Source organism: Gymnoscopelus microlampas (assembly GCF_963454915.1).
Source record: "Gymnoscopelus microlampas genome assembly, chromosome: 21".
NCBI lineage: Eukaryota > Metazoa > Chordata > Actinopteri > Myctophiformes > Myctophidae > Gymnoscopelus > Gymnoscopelus microlampas.
Window position 1 is genome coordinate 9,839,160 of NC_139958.1, and position 24,641 is coordinate 9,863,800.

At 42.6% G+C, this 24,641-nt stretch overlaps 1 protein-coding gene and 1 long non-coding RNA gene across 2 annotated transcripts in view; both read left to right on the forward strand.

Moving 5' to 3' along the window:
• Positions 1 to 24,641, forward strand: part of LOC311037530 — a 439,052-nt gene that overhangs the window by 289,878 nt on the left and 124,533 nt on the right. The window lies entirely within an intron of this gene.
• The window catches only part of wdr7 (WD repeat domain 7), a 165,434-nt gene that overhangs the window by 18,794 nt on the left and 121,999 nt on the right, over positions 1 to 24,641 (forward strand). The window contains exons 14-18 of the mRNA XM_084046715.1: positions 2,264 to 2,459; positions 11,977 to 12,191; positions 21,737 to 21,970; positions 22,618 to 22,911; positions 23,470 to 23,666. Coding sequence (XP_083902841.1) covers positions 2,264 to 2,459; positions 11,977 to 12,191; positions 21,737 to 21,970; positions 22,618 to 22,911; positions 23,470 to 23,666 — 1,136 coding nt within the window. The remainder of the gene's footprint in view (positions 1 to 2,263; positions 2,460 to 11,976; positions 12,192 to 21,736; positions 21,971 to 22,617; positions 22,912 to 23,469; positions 23,667 to 24,641) is intronic.

Consider the following 24,641-nt stretch of genomic DNA (forward strand, 5'->3'; position numbering starts at 1 on the left):
CTGCTCACTGCTACTAATGATTATAGGATGGGTAAAATGCAGAGGACAAATGTCACATAATGTGCAAATATACAGTGACAAATATTGAATTACATCTTTACTGGGACAGACAGTAGGAAAGCTGAGAGGGAGACAGTGTAAGAGTCAGACAGTAGGAAAGCTGAGAAGGAGACAGACGGAGTAGGAGAGACAGACTGTAGGAAAGCTGAGAGGGAGACAGTGTAGGAGAGACATGGATGTGTGTACTTCTGAATGACCTGAAGGTAGGTGTGTGTGTGTGTGTGTGTGTGTGAGAGAGACAGAGATAGAGTGATGCCTCCTTCAGGTTTCATGGTCAAGGTTTACTACGGCACTACATCAGAAATGTTGTACATTACCTGTCTCTCTCACACACACGCACGCACGCACGCACGCACGCACGCACGCACGCACGCACGCACGCACGCACGCACGCACACACACACACACACACACACACACACACACACACACACACACACACACACACACACACACACACACACACACACACACACACACACACACACACACACACGCGCATGTAAACTCAGTCATTTAAATGTACTGGAGGGAGGGGTTTCAGTCATTTGTCTCCCTCTCTCTCACAGTCTACTGTCTTTTTGTTCTTTTCAGTTGTCCTCTCCATTGTAGGGGAGACAGCCAGTAGGAAAGCTTAGACAGTGTGGGAGAGACAGACAGTAAGAACGCTTAGAGGTAGACTAGACAGTGTGGGAGAGACACACAGGAAAGCTGGGAGGTAGACAGTGTAGGAGAGACATATATATCCTGGTATGTATTCTCAAAATTGACGGGTGTGTCAGGGTCATTATCTGTCACTATACACAGTGGTATCCCTGAATAGCACGCACGCACACACACACACACACACACACACACACACACACACACACACACACACACACACACACACACACACACACACACACACAGAATTACCCACTGACACACACACTCTCACACACTCAGGTTCCATTCCCATGATAGAGGAGGATGGTTTCCATTTTATTTTATTTTTAAATGACATTATGATGAAATGTTAACACAGCCTTAATTCCATTGTCACCATGGAAACGGCATACCTGGTATTTCCTCGTCAGAGTATGAGATTTGACCCGTCGTACATTAACCTTTATTTATAAATCCCAACCAAAATGTCAGCTGGTTTCAAAGCTTTGTAATCAAAAATACTTGGCCTTTACTAACACACCGGGTCTGATATTATTATCCTCAAACCTGGAGGGAGTGCCTACATTGAAGCCTAAAGCTTATGCTTCATTTATAATCCGTAAGATGATGGAATTGTATATTTGTACACTGTCAGACTTGACCATTATTTTATAAATATATATATATTAACACATTCCCTGCCAGGTATTAATTAATTCATTTTGTAGCTTCTGCCAGGGTTTTTTTACCTTATATTGACGATCTTCGCAGAGCCACGGGAGCCGTGATGTGCGCGTGCACGTAAACAAAGCATGTTTGGGGGATGGGGGAGGGTCTCTCCTCACCAGAGAATTTTATTTTTAATCCGCCGCGATCAGTAGGGGTGTGCCGATATATCTAACACATTGACTGCCAAAGGTTAATCTCACAATGTACTAACCAGTGCCAACGTTTTATTGTTGATTTTAGTTTTTTTCCCGTCGCCATAGACCTTGTTAAAATCCATAAGATTGAGCTGTGCATTGTTTGTAAACATCGCAGAGATCTGCCTGGTTCGACCAGTGAAAACCACTTGTCAAACGGGGCATCCATGTTGTAGTTAGAACGGTTTATGTTAAACAGTGATCACAGAGGAGAAAAAACTGCAAGGAGAAAATGGAGTTTCAGTTTCGTCATTAGAACGGGGGCCGACGGGATCGGCAAAACCGGATCCCGAATAATTCCGTTTCCGGTGGTGTTACAATGAAATGTGCCGTATCGAAAATTGAAAAAAGTTTTTTTTTTCAAAAAAAAGGAAAAAGCACCAGTTGGCGCATAGCCCGTAGGCTAAGGGATCGGCGCTTTACGGTTGGATTTATCGGCCCGTGGGCTACGGTTCTGGCGGTCAATGTGTTAACCATTATCTTATACTTGGGCTATTCAAAAGTAGCAGATCTACAAGCTCATAGTGCGGCACCGAGTGCCACGCTATGAGCTTGATTAATTTTCAATATAGTGCAATCAATCAATCAATCAATCAATTCCCTTCCTCCCTCCATGTGTCCCTCCATCACAGACCCGTGTGCAGCACTGCGTGTGCTCGGTGGCCAGTGACCACTCCGTGGGCCTGCTGAGCCTGAGGGAGAGGAAGTGCATCATGCTGGCCTCCAGGCACCTGTTCCCCATCCAGGTCATCAAGTGGCGCCCGGCCGACGACTACCTGGTGGTGGGCTGCTCCGACGGCTCCGTCTACGTCTGGCAGATGGACACGGGTAAGTCATTTCATCCACTTAACCCATTAAGTGAAGGTGGGGGCCGCATGTGGCCCCCGGGCCGCCAGTTGCCCATGTATGTCCAAAAGCAAAGATTTGAGTTCAAAATGTTGTTTAAAAAAAAAAGATGTATTCAAAGATTTGCACAATGCTCAAGATTTCTCAAAAAGATCTACAAGCTCTAATCTAATCGCAGATCTACGAGCTTGTATATCTGCTATTTTTGCCAGACCCAGGGGGTCGGCCTACATGAGGCTTTGTCGGTCGGCCTGTCCCTCTTTCGTCCCTCTTTTGTCCCTCTTTCGTCCCTCCTTTGTCCCTCTTTTCCGCACACACGTCATGCGAAGTCCGGCCATTCATATTTCAACCACTAGGGGTCTGGCAGTACCAGGTCTCCTGGTTCCCTTGTTGAATAGCCCAAAGCACAAAATAATGGTTATAGCTAAAAATAAAAAATGACATGCCTATATATGTCTATGACATGTCTATGACATATCTATATATATAGATATATAGATATAATATTAGTTTTTTATGTTGCTGATAGATAGATAGATAGATATATGTAGATATAATATTAGTTTTTTATGCTGCTGATAGATAGATATAATATTAGTTTTTATGCTGCTGATAGATAGATAATCTATTCCATTTATCCAGCTGTTGCATCATGTGACATCCAGTGTAGGCTGCTTGATGGTGAGTTAGAAGTGTAACAGACTGCTTCAGACAGAACATCTGACAGTCAGTGGTGGAATGTAACTAAGTACATGTACTTAAGTACAAATTTGAGGAATTTTGACTTTACTGGATTATCTTACATTTTCAGTACTTTTACTTCTACTCCACTACATCTCAGTGGCAAATATTGTTCTTTTACTCCACTACAATTTAGTTACTTTGTAGATTTGTATTATTACAAAACACACATTAACCACTTTATCCCTATATACTTTGGCTATTTGAAAATAGCCGATCTACAAGCTTGTGAGCATTTCTGCATTGCAGTACTGATACTTTTACTTAAGTACTTTTTCCACCAGTGGAAAAGTACAGGTCACACAATGGATCATTGATATGCATCCAGCCAGGTCGGTCATTCCTATGTTAATTCATGGTGTTGATAAGCTTTTGTAAGCGAGGTACGGATTGTTGTTTTTAATCGATACTCGATGTCCGTCGATCCATGTGCGTGCGTGAACTCTTCATGCGGGGACACCGTCGCTGTTTCACCCGTGTTTGGTTAAACGTTGCATCGAGTGACGTTCGAACATTGCAAACTTTGCAATTAACTTTAGTTTGCACCGTGTCGGTTTTGGAATATCCAAATGAGCCTGACTCTCCGTCCATTATTGCTGTTGTGCAGACTGACAAGAGCGACGATCCCCTCGCAGTCGCTGCCAAGAAGAAATGGGGCGGGGACTTAGGGAGCCTGTCTGATGAACACAACAGATCTTCAAGCAATCAATGTGGTCCGGACGTGCGGTCGAGACGCGTTGTTAGCTTGTAGATCTGCTATTTTTGGCGAACGAAACCGTCGTACTACAGAAGTATAAATTAAGGTATAGAACTGCAAATCATAGAATGTGAGTGCACACTCTATGACTGAGTGACTCACTTTATGACGATAGATACGATATCTCTAAAAAAGCATATCGTGGAGACATAGTATCGTCGTGACGATATCTATCGCCATATCGAACACCCCTAGTGCAGGGGATATTAATGGTAATCAGCACAGGTGCAAATAATGTTCCTACGATAATCAGTAGCTGTTCTTTCACATAAAGACACTCTATTACAGAGTCAAACTCCAGACTGGTCACACTTCCTGGCAGAGATGTGCGCTCCACTGAGCATGTGAACCTTTCTAGTGGTTTTTAGTCATGGCTGCCAGTTCCCACCTGATGTTGTGAGGGAGTTCTGACTGCTCCACACCGTACTGAATAACTACTAGCTTGCATAATGTCTTCAGTGTTGGACTTAAATCTAAGATGTACAGACCATCAAAGAGATGGAGCTCTACTTGTGTTTTCCGATCTCCAAAGAGTATGATACGATCTCCCACCATGCAACAGCATATATAATACGTCTGAGAAGGGCCGTTTCCCTTGAGTTCAACCTTATTCCAGGTGAAGGTCACTGGGCTGAATCTCCATACATCATTTAAGTATTTGTCGTTGTTGTTGTTGCGACCATATATGTAGTTGTTGTTCTGGCCACCATATATGTAGAGCTCTCCATTGTAGGCAAAGGCTGAATGACCAAAGCGTCCTTCTGGGAGAGGCTGGTCAGGAGGTGTGTTCAGCCAGTTGTTGGTCTCTGTGTCAAACACTCTGATGGTGCAGGCATTGTCCCCATGGCCCCCAAATACAAACATCTTTGTCCCGATGATGGTGGCAGAGTGATATAGTGAAACAGGTGGTGGAGTTCCTCTGGTGTTAATTAAAGCCCAGACCATTGTGGTGGTGTCCAACTTGTACATATTAGTTATACTTGGACCGAATCCTCCATAGATATACATGACCTTCTCCAAGACACAGGCTGTGTGGTACAACCTCGCCTCTGGAACGGTCATCAAATCCATAGAGCAGGTTGCAGTAAGGATATCCCCCCCAGATGTAGACGCACTCTGCTATAAGTACAGCTGTGTGGCCCCAGCGCCTGGAGGGAACATCAGGGGGACCTTCTCCTCTTCCATTTGTCCATGGGGGCAACTTCCTCCAGCATAGAGACACCGTGTTAAAGATGTGGACTTCCATCTGACCACTGTTCTTGTGATAGTTTCCTTCAAATGAGTACATCTTGTGTCCGACTACCACAGCAGCTGGGAAGTCATTATCATGTCCTTTCAGATTTATCGTCCAGTGAAACATTTCACACACCAGCACCACTGTGAATCAGTGCAACTACTGTAATTTACAGAAAGGTTGTTAGAAGGCAGGACAATTTATTTCCAGAAGTTGCTGAATGGTGTTGTGTTGGAAAATACAATAACGACTTTTAAAAGGACAGTTACATCTGATGTCATAATGATGTTGTGATATCATTGCGTGATGACATCATTATATGGAATAGCTAATGACATTACTCAACCTAAATGTCTATTTTAGCTAAATCTATGATCTGAATTTTGTCAGTACTATGACATCAGTTATCCATATTTTGGCATATTGTGACACTCTCTGTGTGAATTAATGACTCCTCTGACAGGAGGGAGAATTATAATGATTAAAATACGCGATCTAGCACACCGTGTATACGCTCTGGTTTTTAGCTGCGGTTGACTCGTTATGGAATTATTCATGTTTCTACTGTACCACTCGTCCTAGGATATCATATCATAGAAAAGGTAAGAAAAACGTCAGGCGAAATTCCCCTTTAACCGGGCACTGCTGATTATCAAGTCCCATTTCCCAGTCACATCTTTAGTTGCACTGATTCACCTTCACTTAATGCGGCCCGCAGGTTAATATCAGAATACTGATATTTTATTGATTTCAGCTGTTACAATTCCAAACATGCAAATATGATCGCGTGTTCAACTGTTTGTAGACACACAGGGTAGTTGTGTGAGTGGCCCAGAGAAGAAATTTTCAATCGGCGACATTCCATTTTGCAGCAGTAGCAGTTTCAAAACAGCGACGCGAAACAGTGTTCCTCGACGGAGAAATGCAAAGCCGAGATAATGGCGTCTGAAAGCGGAACCCAAACAGAAAGTGGGCGGGAGTGAAAATCTTTGATATGACGTATTTCCGTATCCGGGTGTGCTACAATGAAATGTGTCACTTCGAGAGATGAAGGACGGTGAGATCTTGTTTTAAAAAATGATTTTGCAATTTTTTTACGTCAGTGGCAGATTTGGTAATTGGAAAAAAAAATGTTTTTTACGTCAGTGGCAGTGGATGAGTTAACACATTGATTGCCAAGATATTAAACATAGTTTTCTATCCCCTTGCTAGCGTATAATTACCTAAATCCGCTGATATTTGAAACGCTGTGGAACCGACATTGTGTCCCAAAAACACAAACAAAATAGTCCCCGTGGGTTAGCGGAGGGTTCTGTGTATCCATAGGAACGACAACGTTCCAACCGCGATCCGCCATTTTGGGGCTTCGGCCCGCTGAAAACTAGTTGTTTTCAATGCAAAAAAAAAGAAACTGCGTTACAGCTGTTTTTCTGAGAATCCCAAACAGGAAGCGGATGGCTTCCTTTTTTTTTGGTACGACGTCACATCCACATTCTACTTCTCTGAATGACGATCGATCATTCCAAAGCTGTGTTAGGTCGCCCCTTGTGGAATTTTCCCCAAAAAATGAAAGAACGCATCAATGCGATCTTGACCATCAAGTGATGGATTTGAAAGAACGCATCAATGCGATCTTGGTAATCAATGTGTTAAAAAGAGTTAGATCGCGAAGAAAAAAACCTCTTCAAAGGATTGTAACAGGTGCAGGGGATATCGGTAATCAGCACAGGTGCAAATAATGTTCCTAATCAGTAGCTGTTCTTTCACATAAAGACTATTACAGAGTCAAACTCCAGACTGGTCACACTTCCTGGCAGAGATGTGCGCTCCACTGAGCATGTGAACCTTTCTAGTGTTTTTTAGTCATGGCTGCCAGTTCCCATCTGATGTTGTGAGGGAGTTCTGACTGCTCCACACCGTACTGAATAACTACTAGCTTGCATAACGTCTTCAGTGTTGGACTTAAATCTAAGATGTACAGACCATCAAAGAGATGGAGGTCTAGTTGTATTTTCCGATCTCCAAAGAGTATGATACGATCTCCCACCATGCAACAGCACATATAATACGTCTGAGAAGGGCCGTTTTCCTTGAGTTCAACCTTATTCCAGGTGAAGGTCACTGGGTTGAATTTCCATACATCATTTAAGTATTTGAGGTCGTTGTTTTTGCCACCATATATGTACAGCTCTCCATTGTAGGCAAAGGCTGAATGACCAAAGCATCCTTTTGGGAGATGCTCTGCAGGAGGTGTGTTCAGCCAGTTGTTGGTCTCTGTGTCAAACACTCTGATGTTGCAGACATCGCCCCCAAAGCCCCCAAATACAAACATCTTTTTCCCGATGATGGTGGCAGAGTGATATATTGAAACAGGTGGTGGAGTTCCTCTGGTGTTAATTAAAGCCCAGACCATTGTGGTGGTGTCCAACTTGTACATCTCATCAGTGTATCCAGTCCGGTAGACGGATCCTCCATAGATATACATGACCTTCTCCAAGACACAGGCTGTGTGAATGTGCCTCGCCTCTGGAACGGTTCCAGAGATCTCGGGCTTGAACCATCTGTGGGAGTCGACATCAAATCCATAGAGCAGCTTGCAGTTAGGATATCCTCCCCAGATGTAGACACACTCTGCTATAAGTACAGCTGTGTGGCCCCAGCGCCTGGAGGGAACATCAAGTGGACCTTCTCCTCTTCCATTTGTCCATGGGGGCAACTTCCTCCAGCGTAGAGACACCGTGTTAAAGATGTGGACTTCCATCTGACCACTGTTCTTCTTCTGATAGTTTCCTTCAAATGAGTACACCTTGTGTCCGACTACCACAGCAGCTGGGGTGTCATTATCATGTCCTTTCAGATGTATTGTCCAGTGAAACATTTCACACACCAGCACCACTGTGAATCAGTGCAACTAATTTACAGAAAGGCTGTTAGAAGGCAGGACAATTTATTTCCATAGGTTGCTGAATGGTGTTGTGTTAGAAAATACATTTATTTAAAAGGACAATTACATCTGATGTCATAATGATGTTGTGATATCATTGCGTGATGACATCATTATATGGAATAGCTAATGACGTTACTCAACCTGAATGTCTATTTCATCTAAATCTATGATCTGAATTTTGTCAGTACTTTGACATCAGTAATCCATATTTGGGCATATTGTGATAAAGACACACTCTGTGTGAATTAATGACTCCTCTGACAGGAGGGAGAATTATAATGATTAAAATACGCAATCTAGCACACCGCGAATACACGCTCTGGATTTTAGCCGACTAGTTGACGACTAGTTATGGAATTATTCATGTTTCTACTGTACCACTCGTCCTAGGATATCATATCATAGAAAAGGTAAGAAAACCGTTGGGCTAAATTCCCCTTTAACCGCGTACTGCTGATTATCAAGTCCCATTTCCCAGTCACATCTTTGATTCAGGATATTAATCTCTTTATGGGTACAGAACCATAATTAAAAGGTTGATTGCTATATTAAACATAATGGCAGTGATGACAAAGTATGAAGATATGACTTAACTGGTAGGCCTACAATCAAAGTGACTTCATGACTATGTTTTTAACCACTTAAACACTATATATACTTAGTAAAATGGAACTGGCTCTGCTTTTTCCCCTGTGGTTTTGGAGGTACCTGGAACACAATATTTTACAAATGTTCGCTTTAAAAAGATATATATTCAAAGATTTGCACACATTTTCAATTTTTTTCAAAAATAGTAGATTATATGCTATATCTGCTATTTTTGAATATTCAAAAAACACACATCCGTTCCCGGTCTAAATGGGTTAAAACTATGACAAAAAAGTTTTGTCGACTTACCTTTTTTTTTCACTGACGAAAACTAAATAAAAAACTAAGCTATGATGACTAAATCTAGTCCGATAACAAATGCAAAACAAAGCCAGAGTTTTTTTCTGGCCATTTTCACTTTTCCGGAGACAATCGTTTGTCCTCTACCCTCCACTCAACCTTTGGTGAGTTGAGTATGAAAGTGGGTTTGAAAGGACTGTGATTTATTCTGCAGCACCATCTGTTATCTGTACAGGGTTTACTGTGACAATGATATTCAGTATTAATAATGTATGGACTTATAGTGAGGTCATACTATTAGCTTGAGTGACGGGAGGAGGCCATACCTTTTTGTGTGTGTGTGTGTTTGTGAGAGAGTGCATGAGAGAGCGATTCTACTGTATGTGTGTGTAAGAGAGAGAGAGGAGAGAGATGGTTGGGGTAGCGGTAGTGGTGGGAGATTGCAGGGTAGCAAAGTGTGAAATTAAGGAGTGTGTGTGTGTCTACTCAGGCATTGGACATGTAATTGGGTGATGACACACACACACACACACACACACACACACACACACACACACACACACACACACACACACACACACACACACACACACACACACACAGGTATGAACCTAGTCCTGGGTCTCTAGTCCAGTAAAGTTATTGACCACTCACAACCCATTTGGAAAACTGCAACTTCTGTGCTCACTCAATATCAGACCCAGACCTGCTGTCAACACAGTCTGCAGCAACATGATGTCTCTCTCTCGCTCTCTCTCTCTCTCTCTCTCTCTCTCTCTCTCTCTCTCTCTCTCTCTCTCTCTCGCTTGCTCGCTCGTGCTCTCTCTCTCTCGTGCCTAATTTAATTTTATATTCCATCGTACGACAATGTTCTCACCGAAAACATCACATCTACAGGCTCACAACGCACGTTTTGTGAGCCTTTAGATCAAGTTGTTCTCAAAGTCAGGGTCCTTGGTACCAGGGGGTCCCCAGCTAAATGAGTTAATCAATTCAATCCGGGAACGCATGTCTGTCATTTTAGATCTCTTTTGGCTATTAAAAAATAGCAGATGTACAAGCTCATAGCACGGCACCGAGTACCGCGCCATGAGCTTGTAGATCTGCTATTTTTTGAAAAATCTTGAATATATATACTCTTTTGAATATATATATATATATTTGCTATTTTAAAGCAAACATTTGTAACTCAAATCTTTGCTTCTGGAGGTCCCTGGAACTAAATATTTTACAAATGTTTGCTTTAAAAAAATATATATACATATTCAAAGGTTTTCACAAATATTCACGATAAAAAAAAAATAGCAGATCTACAAGCTCATAGCGCGTTTTTTGAAAAACGTGAACATTGTGCAAACCTTTTGAATATATATATTTATATTTTAACTCAAATCTTTGCTTCTGGGGGTCCCTGGCACAACATATTTTTGAGATGGCCATACTTAATTTAAAAGAAAAATGGAAACTAAGGGAAAAAAGGGGTATTCACTTGACCCATAGAAATGTGTCCGTGACCCTCAAATGGGTCCCGATCCAGTCTTTGACATCAAATTCTCTCTTTTGGGGTCTCGAGCTAAAGAAGTTTTGGAATCGCTGGTCTCGGACTCTCTCTCATCCATTGTCTTGGTCCTGTGTTCTCTCCAGTGTTGATTTCGTCGACTAAAACTATGACGAAAAATGTTCGTCGACTACCTTTTTTCACTCACTTAAACTAAATAAAAACTAATCTACGATGACTAAAACTAGACTAAATATATTATCAATTTCGTCAACAAATGAAAACTAGACTAAAATGTTAGTGAGTGACTAGTGGAGAAGAGATCCAGTAGAACTAAAAGACAAGTCATTTTCAGCTTGGTTGTGCTCTGGTGTTGCGCTCTGAAAATGGCAGATCTACAAGCTCACAACGCGTTGACACGTTGTGAGCTTGTAGATCGGCTATTTTCAGCATGCAACCAAGTGTAAAATCAGCCATGACGACGCCACCAAGGCACCGCCAAAATACATTTTAGTCGACTAAATCAACTGTAGATTTAATCGACTATATCCTTATGATATTTAGTCGACTAAAACTAGTCAAAATCTAAAACATTTCAGATGACTAAAATATGACTAAAACTAAATTGGAAGTGTATTCAAACAAGACCAGGAGACCTGGTTCTGCCAGACCCAGGCTAAGCCGGACTTCACGTGTCAGCTTGTGTCTATGCCTAACCCTTTGTGTCTTACAGCAGTGGTTCTCAAACTTTTTCATGTCAAGGACCCCCAAATTGACACTTATTAGCCCACGGACCCCCATTTGAAAAGATAAGCCAGGGACCCCCATAAGAGAACTTTTTTACGGCTCTAGCAGTGATTCTCAACCATTTTCATTTAAAGGACCCCCAGTTTGACATGCATTAGGGCTAAGGACCCCATTTAATAGCATCTCTATCTCTGGGACCCCAATTTATATTGTAAAATCAATGTTAATTTAACTCTGAGAGTGTACAAATGGAACCAAATGGACCCGTTAGGGTCCATTTGGTTCCATTTGTATGCTTTCAGAGTTACAGACCCATAAGGGTCTATTTGGTTCCTATCCATCATTTAGCTGGGGACCCCCTGGAACCCCCTCAAGTACCCCTGGGGGTCCCCGGACCCCACTTTGAGAACCAATGTCTTACAGTATATATACCATCTGTATTTATACTTGTGACATAATAGTGATGTCATAAGGTCCATACATGGTATGTCCGTTTGTCCTTAGGTTTGGCTGGGACCCGTCCGTTTGTTGGGTCCCAGCCAAACCTAAGGACAAACGGACATACCATGTATGGACGAAATAGGGACAGAGCCTCATGTAAGCCATACCCTTCGGGTCTGGCAAAGACTACGACTGAAACAAAATCAAAATTTGCTGTCAAAATCAACACTGGTTCTCTCTCTCCAGGAGCCCTGGACCGCTGTGTGATGGGCATAACGGCCGTGGAGATCCTGAACGCCTGCGATGAGCTGGCCCCGGCGACGGTGGACGCCCTCAGCCACCCGGCGGTCAACCTGAAGCAGGCCATGACCCGCCGCAGCCTGGCCGCTCTGAAGAACATGGCCACGCACAAGCTGCAGACCCTGGCCACTAACCTGCTGGCTGCTGACCAAGCTGATAAGGTCAGTTACACTTCATGTTGCTGTGTGTGTGTGTGTGTGTGTGTGTGTGTGTGTTTGTACTATTATACTTGCGAGGACCAAGTATAGTAGAATTTGAAGAAATATACATTGTGAGGACCGTTTTCCTGGTCCTCACAAGACAAATGTTTTTTTTTCATAGTTAAAAAAACATTTTTTAGAGATACGTTTACAGTTAGAAAAACATTCAGGTCAGGATTAGACATTTAGGTTTCTTAGAGGTTAGGTTTATGGATTGGAATTAGAGTTCTACATGATTTATACTTAGTTGCACGCCAGTGTCATGCACCGAAAAACAGCTGATCTATAAGCTCACAACGTGTCGCAGCGCGACGCGTTGTGGGCTTGTAGATCTGCTTTAAAAATAATACATTTTAAAAAATATTATTTTTAAATGGCATTCATAACATGGCTGTCCTAAAGTGTTGATGTCCTCATAAGTATAGTAATTGTGTGCGTGTGTGTGTGCCATGTGCGCGCGTGTTGAGAGCCCCAGATGCCTGTTTATAAAGCATGAAGTGCTTTTGATAGCTGATGGTACAGGCAGTAAACCCATTCAAACTCGGGAAAGCATCTCTGCCATTTTAGATTTCTTTGGCTATTCAAAAATAGCAGATATACAAGCTCATAGAGCGGCACCAAGTGCCGTGCTATGAGCTTGTATATCTGCTATTAAAAAAAAAGAAAGAAAAAATTTAAAGCAAACATTTGTAACTCAAATCTTTGCGTTTGGGGGTCCCTGGAACAAAATATTTGACAAATGTTTGCTTTGAAAAAATATACATTCAAAGATTTGCAAAAAAAAAAGTAGATTTTTTTTAAAAATAGCTTGTAAATCTGCTATTTTTGAATAGCCAAAGAAATCTGAAATGACATAGATGCGTTCCCGGATTGAATGGGTTGAATGGAGGCCAGGCAGCGGCATAAGGTATAGCCCCAGTTACACAGCAACTTCAATAATACATGCGTTATAAACAATATAATATGTGTTATTGTTATTACTCGGTTTCACTGTTGCAGTTCGGCGTCTTCTAGAGAGCGAGAGACATATTGAGTCCAACGTCTAGTAGAGAGAGACTTGAGTCCAGTGTCCACTGGAGAGAGACGTTGAGTCTCTACAGTCTAGTGTCTTATAGATGGAGAGATTCAGTGACTTGTAGTGAGAGAGAGAGAGTTTAGTGAGAGTTTAGTGTAGAGAAGTTGTCACCAAGTCCGTACCGCGATCCAGTACCGGTCCATTTCACATCCGCTATACCAGTGGTTTTCTACCAGTGGTCCTTGAGGGAGTTCCAGGTGGTCCCCAGCTAAATGATGGAGTTGGTAAACAAATGGACCCTTATAGATCTTTAACTCTTGAGAGCGTAAAATGAAACCAAATGGACCCATACGGGTCTATTTGGTTTCATTTTACACTCTCAAGAGTTACATTATTGTTAAACATCTTAATTTGCAAGAAGTCTACACAATTAGAGTGAATGTAGAAGAATTGTCATTTTGATCAACGTTTGCCTGTTATCTCTCCTATGGAACCAACATCAGTACAGCATGGATTGAATTGTGGACTACATCTTATCCAACGATAACAAAATATTCTAAGTTTTGGGTCTGACAGGCTAAATCTCATCAAATTGTGGTCCGTGGCTCAAATAATAAATAAGTAATGGTCCTTAATGTGAAAAAGGTTGAAAACCCCTGCGCTTATACCAATCCACGACGGCAGTCTGCTCCGCATAGAAAGGATCATTGTGTTACTTTGTATATATTTGTGGGAGTGTCATGCAACTCTTCGCAGCACGGTACCGGTTTAACTCGCCTCGGGGGGGCTTCTACCCTAATTTCTTTATTTTCCATTAGGCCAAAGTAGAAGTACCCACTACCAGGAGCAGACTTTTCAAGTGGCTCCCCCCCCTTCGCGGTTCCAAGTAGGCTGAGGCGATACCAAGGGGCGATGTGTGTGTAAAAAGACTATTGGACGATTGGTCAGAGAATCGCCACTATAGCGTAAAACGCGCATTCCAATCCATGGACGGGAAGTTTTCGAAATACTTTTGTTATGGTCAGCCGTTGTTGTTGTTGTTGTTTTGTATTTGGTGATGGTGATGGGAGATATTGCAGTTTGCACATTATATTTAGTCTCTGTCGGGTGGAAACCGCATATGTTCCAAAACGGTTACTTTTCAGGATTCCAAAATAGCAAAAGTAGCAGATCTACAAGCTTAATTTACGGGAAAAAAAACACAAAGTTAGAATGTGGAGATGAGTGATTTCTGCCCTACAGCAACTATTTTATTTATGGACAGTCGGTCTAAGTGGTCAGTGACCAGGTCAGTCCCGAGGTCTTTTACGTCTATTTATATGCAGTTTTTTTTTTAAATTGTTGATAAAGCACACAATGCTGATAAACACCTGACCAGCCCAGGCAGGCACTGAGGGCCAAGGTCAGATGTGTTAAATGATCTTTTATACTGTCTTTTATATTCATGTATATTCTTCTTATCCAGGTTGTACTAGTGTTTCTACTAATTCTGTACGTGTAGGGGTGTCACGATTATGAATTTTAAGTTCATCTCAAATAATTATGATTAGGAGATTTTGGGCATGACATTCTTGGTGAAAATGTTCAAAATCTTTCACAAATGTTCAGAAATAGCACATTTACTGTACAAGCTCAGTTTTTAACATTACACAAACATTTTGGAATAGGGCTTAAGTGTTTTGAATAGAATACGTTCTAGTTAAATGATATCTAATAATTGTGACAGGCTTATACATACGTTATCTACCCCCTTACCTGTATACCGTATCTTTGTTTAATCCTTACTGCCGTGCTGCTATGACAACTTAATTCCCCTCAGGATCAATAAAGGGCTATACTGTATCTATCTATCAATCTGTTTGTATGTTGTATGTTGTCTTTATTCTTTGCGAGGATGTGATGTACCGTGTGTAACTGCCAGGTGTGTTAGAAATCGGTGAGATCAGACTGCATGTTAGTTTTTTGCAGTGACAATGTGTCAGTGTCGCGATGCGACGCACTGACAGCTTGTAGATTATTTACAAGGTTGAAGTGGTTAAGGTTTTGTAATAATAATCAAAATCAAGTATCTTAAGTTTTCAAATAATTGTAGTGGAGAAAAGGTACAATATTTGCCTCTGAGATGTAGTCGAGTAAAAGTATAGAAAATGACTCCAGTAAAGCGCCTGAAAACGTACAGTACTTGAGTAAATGTACTTAGTTCCTTTCCACCACTGCTGTCATCACTTCATCTGTCTCTCTCTCTATGTGTCTCTCTCTCATTACATTTCCTTGACTGCCTGTCTCCAACTCACCATAAAGGGAAGATAAATTGGTGGGGGGGGGGGGGGGGGGGGGGGGGAGTTTAAAGAGAAAAAAGATGAGAAAGGTTAAGAGAGAGAAGGAAGATGGATAGAGGAAGAGAAAGGAAAAGAAAGCTGGAGAGGCAGAAATGCTTATGTGTGTGTGCGCGTGCGCGCGCGCGCACACACACACACACACACACACACACACACACACACACACACACACACACACACACACACACACACACTGGCCATCTAGGTCAGATAGTTGGCCAGACCAAAGTCTCAGACCAATTAAGACTCTGCTGGAGACACGCAAAGGTCACAGAAGCTTTCTGTGCACATGCCCATTGCCCATATGGGTGTGTGTACAGTATGTGCATGTTTAAGTATCTGTGTCTTGTGTCGTGCTGGTATGGTGTGTAAATGTGCTATTTTCACCATCCAATGGTTTCTCTGTCTCTTTGGGAGGGTTGAGAGGAGAGAGCTGTGATGAAGAGATAGAGATGTAATGAAGCAGTGGTTCTCAATCCTTTTCAGTGCAAAGACCCCCCCAAATTGATGTGTATTTTGACCGCGGACCCCCATTTGAAAAGATTTCATGCCTCATACGAGATTCGTGTATTCAACAATTTTCATATATTTTTCAAGATTCTGGAAATGTAGAGATGTTTTGTAGAAAAGATGTGGTGTAGAAATGTGATGCTATACAAAGGCACAATGTTTGTACGAAGTGGTGCCACACAGGAACACAACATACTGTGGGTGGGTGGGTGGGGTTGGGTATCTCTGTACTTCTCTCTCTATTGCTGTCACATTCTCCCTCTCTATTTATTATCTATACATTTTTCTTTCTCTCCTTCTCCCTGTTCCTGTCTTGCTCTCTCTTTGCTCATTTTTACCTCTCTAACTACAGGCTGTAGTTTTTATATTTGTGTGTGTGTGTGTGTGTGTGTGTGTGTGTGTGTGTGTGTGTGTGTGTGTGTGTGTGTGTGTGTGTGTGTGTGTGTGTGTGTGTGTGTGTGTGTGTGTGTGTGTGTGTGTGTGTGTGTGTGTGTGTGTGTGTTATTTATTAAACTTACTAAAGTAAAAACTTTTCTCATATCACACATTCCACACACAGGGTAGGTACAGTAGGTCTGTGTGGAAATACCAAACTGTTTATTATATTTACGCATATATAATTTAAAATATACATAAAAACATTGCTTGGTTACCTGCAGCAGTGGTTCTCAAAGTGGTGTCCGGGGACCCCCAGGGGTCCTTGAGAGAGTTTCAGTGGGTCCCCAGCTAAATTATAGGTAGTTAGGAACCAAATGGACCCTTATGGGTCTGTAACTCAGAGAGTGTACAAATGGAATCAAATGGACCCTAACGGGTCCATTTGGTTCCATTTGTACACTCTCTGAGTTAAATTAACATTGATTTTACCACATAAATTGGGGTCCCAGAGATATAAATGCCATTAAATGAGGGTCCGTAGCCTAATGCATGTCAAACTGGGGGTCCTTGAAATTAAAATGGTTGAAAATCACTGCTAGAGCCGTAAAAATCTTCTCTTATGGGGGTCCTTGGCATATCTTTTCAACTGGGGGTCCGCGGGCTAATAAGTGTCAAAAAGTTTGAGAACCACTGACCTACGGTACAGTACTGATGAAGGAATGCATGCATAAATACCACAGCATACTGTAAATTCCTTATCTTATTTCTGAGAACGTACACATGTAACAAAGCCAATGGAGAGGGACATTATAGTATGACTTCATAGATGACCGACATCAATGTATGACATCATACATGACTGATGTCATAGACTGGTCTATGACTACGTTTTCATCCATATGACCCTCTTGACAGAGGTCATACACATGGATGAAACATTGGTAATGACATTGAATGCTCTGCCATTTTCCCCCTCTCCTCATCACCTGAATGAATGAATGCCCTACTTCGACATTCAAGAGTGTCACACAAAAGTAGGGAAAATAGCAGATCTACAACCTCACAACGCGTTGCAAGCTTGTAGATCTGCTATTTTCCCTATTTTAAAATGTTTTAAAACAAGGACCAGTAGACCTGGTACTGCCAGACCCCTAGTGGTTGAAATCTGAATGGCCGGACTTAGCTTGACGTGTGTGCAGAGGAAAAGAGGAAAAGAGGGACAAAAGAGGGACGAAAGAGGGACAGACAAAGCCTCATGTAGGCCGACCCTCTGGGTCTGGCAAAAATAATAAAAATGGAATGGTTTTGGACATACAAGGTATCCACCTGACAACGATATAAGAAGCTTTATATTCTATTATACGTTATACGAGTTCTATTATACGTTTGTCGATATGTGGGCATGTACATCTGTGTGTGTGTGTGTGTGTGTGTGTGTGTGTGTGTGTGTGTGTGTGTGTGTGTGTGTGTGTGTGTGTGTGTGTGTGTGTGTGTGTGTGTGTGTGTGTGTGTGTGTGTGTGTGTGTGTGTGTGTGTGTGTGTGTGTGTGTGTGTGTGTGTGTGCGTGCGTGCGTGTCAATCCAAGTACAGTATGTGTGGGTGTGTAAGTGCTCATGCAGGTCTGTGTGTATGTGTGCACGTCCATCCATGTGTGTGTATCTACCACCGTGGGTGTGTGTGGGGGTGGGGGGGGGGGTTGCCAGAAGGGCCCTGCAGGACATTGACCTTTAAACTGTCTTGTGTATGTGCAAGCTGGGGGATTGGTGTGTCAGTTCATCTGTGTGCGTTTGTGTGTATTCTGTCTGTGTCTATCGACTTGTTTGTGTGGCTTTTTTTGCCGCTTGTTTTGGGCTTGCTTCATAGACTTGGCTGCTTATTTCTCTCGCAAAATCTGGCAACACTGGCTGCGGTCCGCTGTTGTTGTTTGGAAATGGAAGGACCCCTTGCCGGCAAAGCAACGTGCAGTAGGCGGCTAATTTGTGTCTGATGTAAAATGAATATTAAAATACTACAAACGCACGCACTCCGAGAATTTGTGCTTTTTAAAAGCTATAATAGGCCTATAGATACTAGATGTCATTCATTTAATTCCTGCATTATTTCACCCGTGGTTTATCCAATATGAATTAATAATTATATTTGATTGACCCAAATCCGCCCAAACTGTGGTTATCCGCGGCAACCGCGGCTAAAACCACGATCCGTGCAACAAGTGAATTAATATGTGGTTGTGTATTAGTTTGTTTGCGTATGTCGGTGTGCATGCTTGTCCATCTGTGTGTGTGTGTGTGTGCACTCCAGACTGCAGATATAAAGCTGGACAGTACTAGACTACATCCTCAGTGTTAATTTAACTCTGCGGGTGTACAGTTAGACCCGCAACATAGGTCTTCCTCAGGAAACACTACCCTGACCCTTCCTCTTAGCCTTGCCGACCTATTGTCAATTATTTGTACGAGCTCTTGCTTTATTGGATCTTGTTAATTTAATACACTTATTTGTTTTAGCTCTTGCTGATTTGATTTTCCTATTTGTCTCATCTGTTTAAAAAAGTAGGGAGCTGATATATTGCACTTTTACCTTAGCACTAGTATACTCTTAGTTGCTTGTTTTAGAAGAGAATGCACTTAAGACTTGGTGATTAGTAGTTTTCTGCCTACCTATGTTGAATGCACTTATTGTAAGTCACTTTGGATAAAAGTGTCTGCTAAATGACTGTAACTATTCCCTAATTGAAAATGATTCAACATTTATAAAACATAGCAGATGTGCAAGCTCGCATTGTGGCACAAAGTGACACGCTGCGAGCTCGGAGATCTGCTATTTTTTAATAGCCAACGAAAAAGTCTAAAATGGCACAAATTCTTTCCTGGTTTTAATGGGCTTTAAGAATAGATCAGGACATCTTCCCTAAATGATGACATGGTGTCTACAATATATATAATAATACATGTCATTTGGTTGTTTCCCCCACCCTGCTCTTGCAATGGTCCATTCATTTGTTGATATCAACACATTCTGTAAATGTTGTTTTCTAGTCATTTCAGTGATGAATTGATAATGTTTATGTTACAGTATTGTACACAGTACCAGGGTCTCTTTTCTCCACCTGTGTTGTTGCAGTGAAGTGCCTGTAGATGGCAGTGTGCATTCACCAATATGCCTTTTGAACACACACACACACACACACACACACACACACACACACACACACACACACACACACACACACACACACACACACACACACACACACACACACACACACACACACACACACACACACACACACACGTGTGTGTTTATACTTTGATGTGTGCATGTGTATACATTTTAGAGTTATATTTATGTCTGTTTTTGTATTTTCAAGTTTTCAAAAGGATTTTAAATGAGGATTAACTTTCCTAATTGAACTGTGAGGCTGTAAGATGGATTTTACGGCGTAGTTTGTTTGCCGTCGCCAAGTTTCACAATGAAACTCAATATATTATTGGCGGCCATTAGCATTTCATTTTTAACTGACCGTTGTGTGTGTGTGTGTGTGCGAGCGTGTGCCTTTGTGAATGTGATTGTTTCTCTATATACATGGCTTTGTGTGAATGCCTTATGTTTGCCTTGTGTTCCTCTATGTGTGTGTGTGTGTGTGTGTGTGTGTGTGTGTGTGTGTGTGTGTGTGTGTGTGTGTGTGTGTGTCAGGTGCAGGTGACTCGTGTCTCTGTCAGTCAAGGAACATTAAAAACCCCTCTCTCTCTCACACACACACACACACACACACACACACACACACACACACACACACACACACACACACACACACACACACACACACACACACACACACACACACACACACACACTCTTTGTCATTTCCAGTACCTCCCCCACTGTCTAACTTTTGAAATGTCTCTCTCTCAAAGCCTATTTAACATGTAGACACAACTAGGGGCCGATACGTCTTTAAATGTCCATAACTCGTTGCTGTCGTCGGGCAGTAACCTCCTATCTTCACATTTTAACTCTTTGTGTTTCTTCCTAAATTAACGCCCCCCACTTGACCATACCACAGCGTCACACACAAGCATCAAAGAGACCATATCAGGGATCGGTCATGTTTAACCCATTAAGACCTGAGGCGATTCTTAAAAATGTTTTCTAAATCCTAACAGTTTTTTGAAAAAAATCCCCCAAAAAATAGTTCGAGATTTTTCAAAAATAGCCAAAGAAATCTAAAGTGACACAGATTCGTACCAGGTCTTTATGGGTTAATAGTGACCATGGCTTCTGTGAGAGAAGCTACTGGATCGGCTATATTTGGAGTGCAGGAGTGTACTGTATGTAATGTGGGTATGTGCTGTATAAGAACAGTATACAGTATAGTGTTTTATTTTGACTGTATTTTATGTGTACTTGTGTGCATGTGCTTTGCTGCGTGGATGCATTTTTTTTTGCACTTGTATGATATTGACGATGACCTTGGTGGTTGTCGTTTATTTATAAATAATTATTTTGTCAGAGCCAATAGAACTCCTTCTCATGACTGTTGGTTGCTGGGGAAAGTGCAGGACTCAAAGTGACAGATCCACACACACACACACACACACACACACACACACACACACACACACACGCACACACCTGTTTAGATTTTGACAGCACATTTTTATTTAGTTTTAGTCATAGTCTTTTGAATAAAATTCCGTTTAGTTTTAGTCGTATCTTAGTCAACTGAAATGTTTACTTTTAGTCTAGTTTTAGTCGACTAAATATAAGATTTTAGTCGACTAATTCTACAGTTGATTTAGTCAACAACATGTTTTTAACATTTTTTTTTTGGCGGGCCGTGATGGCATGGAAATGATTTTCACTTAGCTTCATGCCGAAAATAGCCGATCTACAAGCGTTGTGAGCTTGTAGATCTGCTATTTTCAGTCTGTGACACCCACGCTCACCCATGATGACTTGTCTTAGTCCTACTGGATCTCTTCTCCACTAGTCCCTCCAAAAGTCTAGTTTTTATTTGTTGACGAAATTGTCAATATATTTAGTCTTAGTTTTAGTCATCATAGCTTAGTTTTTATTTAGTTTGTGAAAAAAGGTAGACAACATTTTTCCACACACACACACACACACACACACACACACACACACACACACACACACACACACACACACACACACACACACACACACACACACGCTTCCTCTAACTCAGTTTTTTCTCTTTTCTCTCCGTCCTTCCGTCCCTCTCTCTCTCTCTCTCCCAGGGTAACTTGCCCAAATACTCCCATAACTCCCTGGTGGTGCAGGCCATGAAGACCAACGTGACGGACCCCGACATGCACGTGTTGTTCTTTGACGTGGAGGCGGTGATCATCCAGCTGCTGACGGAGGAGGCCCAGAGGCCCAGCCCGCCGCTGGTCTCCCCCGAAACGCTGCAGAAGAGCCAGGCCGGCACCGACAAGGGAGGCTCCTTCCTGGCCAACAAGATATTCAAACAGGTGAGCTATCGGATGTTACTGCTATTTCTACTACTACTACTACTACTATTTTTTTTATCCCACGTTTTTTCTAACCCGTTTTTGGGTTACATTTTTGAGCAAGTGCCAATTGCCTAAGCTGTAATCATGGGTGCTACTCTCCCTCTGCCAGCCTGGGGAGAGCCCCGACCTGAGCTCATGCTTCCTTCAATGCATGAGGAGTGAGCAGGCCGCTTTCTTATCACCTGATAGGGGGGGGTTTCCCTGGTAGGACGTAGCGTGTGGAAGGAACACGTTTTTCGAACCAGTTCCTTTCCCCTCCATCAGGCGCCCCGGCTGACCAGGGGGAGGCAGAATAGCCTAATTTTTTTTTGGGTGACCAGCGGACCGGTAGGCAGCGGTTCCGGTAGGAGACACAAAAGAGACTCTTTGTGTCTCCTACCGGAACCGCTGCCGATCATCAAACTATTGGCTTAGGAATGAGACAAAAAAAATCCACAAATTGAAGTCTCCATGGAGTGACTAATCGATAGAATTTTTTTGTTTGTTTGAGGGTGAACTATCCCTTTAACGTTACTACTACTTCTGTAACTACCACTACTACCCGCTAACCCTTCTCTCTCTTCTCCTCCTCCCTGTCCTTCCTCCTCCTTCCTCCCTCCTCCCAGGTGAAGGAGACGATGAAGGAGACCATCAAGGAGCACCTGATGGACGAGGACGAGGAGGAGGAGGAGGAGATGAAGAGGCGCGAGGAGAAGTCCAAGTCGCTCAGCCTGCTGGAGTACAACCTGACCATGGACACGGCCAAGCTCTTCATGTCCTGCCTGCACGCCTGGGGCCTGAACGGGGCCCTGGACGAGGTGTGCCTCAGCCGCCTGGGCATGCTGAAGCCCCACTGCCCCATCTCCTTCGGCCTCATCTCCCGCGGGGGTCACATGTCCCTCATGCTGCCCACCTTCAAGGTCAGTGTGGTTTTGGTTGGCGCCTCCGTGGTTCACAAGCTTTAACCCATTCAGACCGGGAAGGCATACATTTTATACTTTGGGCTATTCAAAAATAGCAGATCTACAAGCTCATAGGGCGGCACTGAGTGCTGCGCTACGAGCTTGTAGATTAGCTTTTTGTGCAAATCTTTCAATTCATGTTTTTTAAAGTGAATATTTTTAACTCAAATCTTTGAGAATCTCTGATTCTACAAATATCTTCTAAATCTAACAGTATTTTTGAAAAAAAAACGTATGTTGCTATAATATCAGTGGTTCTCAAACCATGTCAAGGACCCACAAAATTATATGTATTTGTCCGCGGACCCCCCTTCTCAAAATATTATATTTATTTGGAAAACGCGTCGCGGTGAGTTTCGAGCTCGTAGATCTGCTACTATTGATACTTTTTTGTGACGCTGTAGTATGATCAAGTAGGCCGTTCATCTACAAAAAAACCCACAAAATAATGGTTAAAATATTATGGAGATAAGAGTTTTCTGCGCTGACGGCAACGATATACTGGTCCTTTCCCAGGAGTCCTTGCTGCAGCAGTTGTCCAGCGCCACAGGCATGAAGCTGACCCTGTCGGACATCGTGGGTAAGGGGACGTACGGCGTCTCCAGGGCCGTGACCACCCAGCACCTGCTCTCTGTCATCTCATTGGCTAACACCCTGATGGGGATGACCAACGCCACCTTTATGGGCGAACACATGAAGAAAGCACCGGCCAGGTAACGGACGCACGCACTCACGCACAGTGCATGCACACACACATTTTAACAATTTTATTCACGTCCACATAAAAGAAAGCATACATTTTTCATGTCAAGGACCCCCAAAATTATATGTAGTTGGCGGCCAACCCCCATATCAAAAGGGACCCCCAGAAGCAAAGATTTGAGTTAAATATGTTCGCTTAAAAAACATATACTACATATTCAAAGATTAGCTAATATTTTCAAGATTGTTAAAAAGATAGCAGATCTACAACCTGTACAATATGTCTGAGTTATCACAGAGATGAAACATTGTTGGAATGACACAGGAATGTTTGTACATTCTCACCGAAGGATGCAGGACATTTTGATATGTCCTTTGCTATGAGTTCATCCCTTTGTATGCACAACAGCCATTCCCAGATGTGTGACAGTGTTTCAGTATTCTGTGGTGTGGGGCAAGCAATGAGGGACCTGAGTGGTGGGGAACCAGATGGAAAGATCGAGTCTGGTGGGGAGGACTTGTAGTCTGGCTTTTTACTGTGAAAGTGATGATGTCCTCATTGAGTGCAGCGTTCTTAAGGAATGAGTGTGAGACGGAGTGATCGGTAAAGGGAAGACAAGCGAGGTTTCCCCAGGAGTTATAGTCCAGTCCAGTGTTGTTGATTTTGGAGTAAATCCATGAGGACTTGTCTGGCACCTGTAGCTGTGAGCAGGTGACTGTGACCAGCTTAGGTGACTGTTGCCCTGACCTGGACGCGCGCACACACACACACACACACACACACGCACACGCACACGCACAGGGTTCAGTGGTGACCTAAAGGGGTGTTGCTTGTGAGTGAAAGTGAGCTTGTGATTGGAAGGTTTGCCAGTTCGGTCGCTAGCAGGGCTAACAGGACCAAAAACTTTCCCTCAGAGCCAGAAACACATACCGAACCAAACGAAGCCACCAACCTACAACACTGAATGAGCAAATGTTGCTTTAGC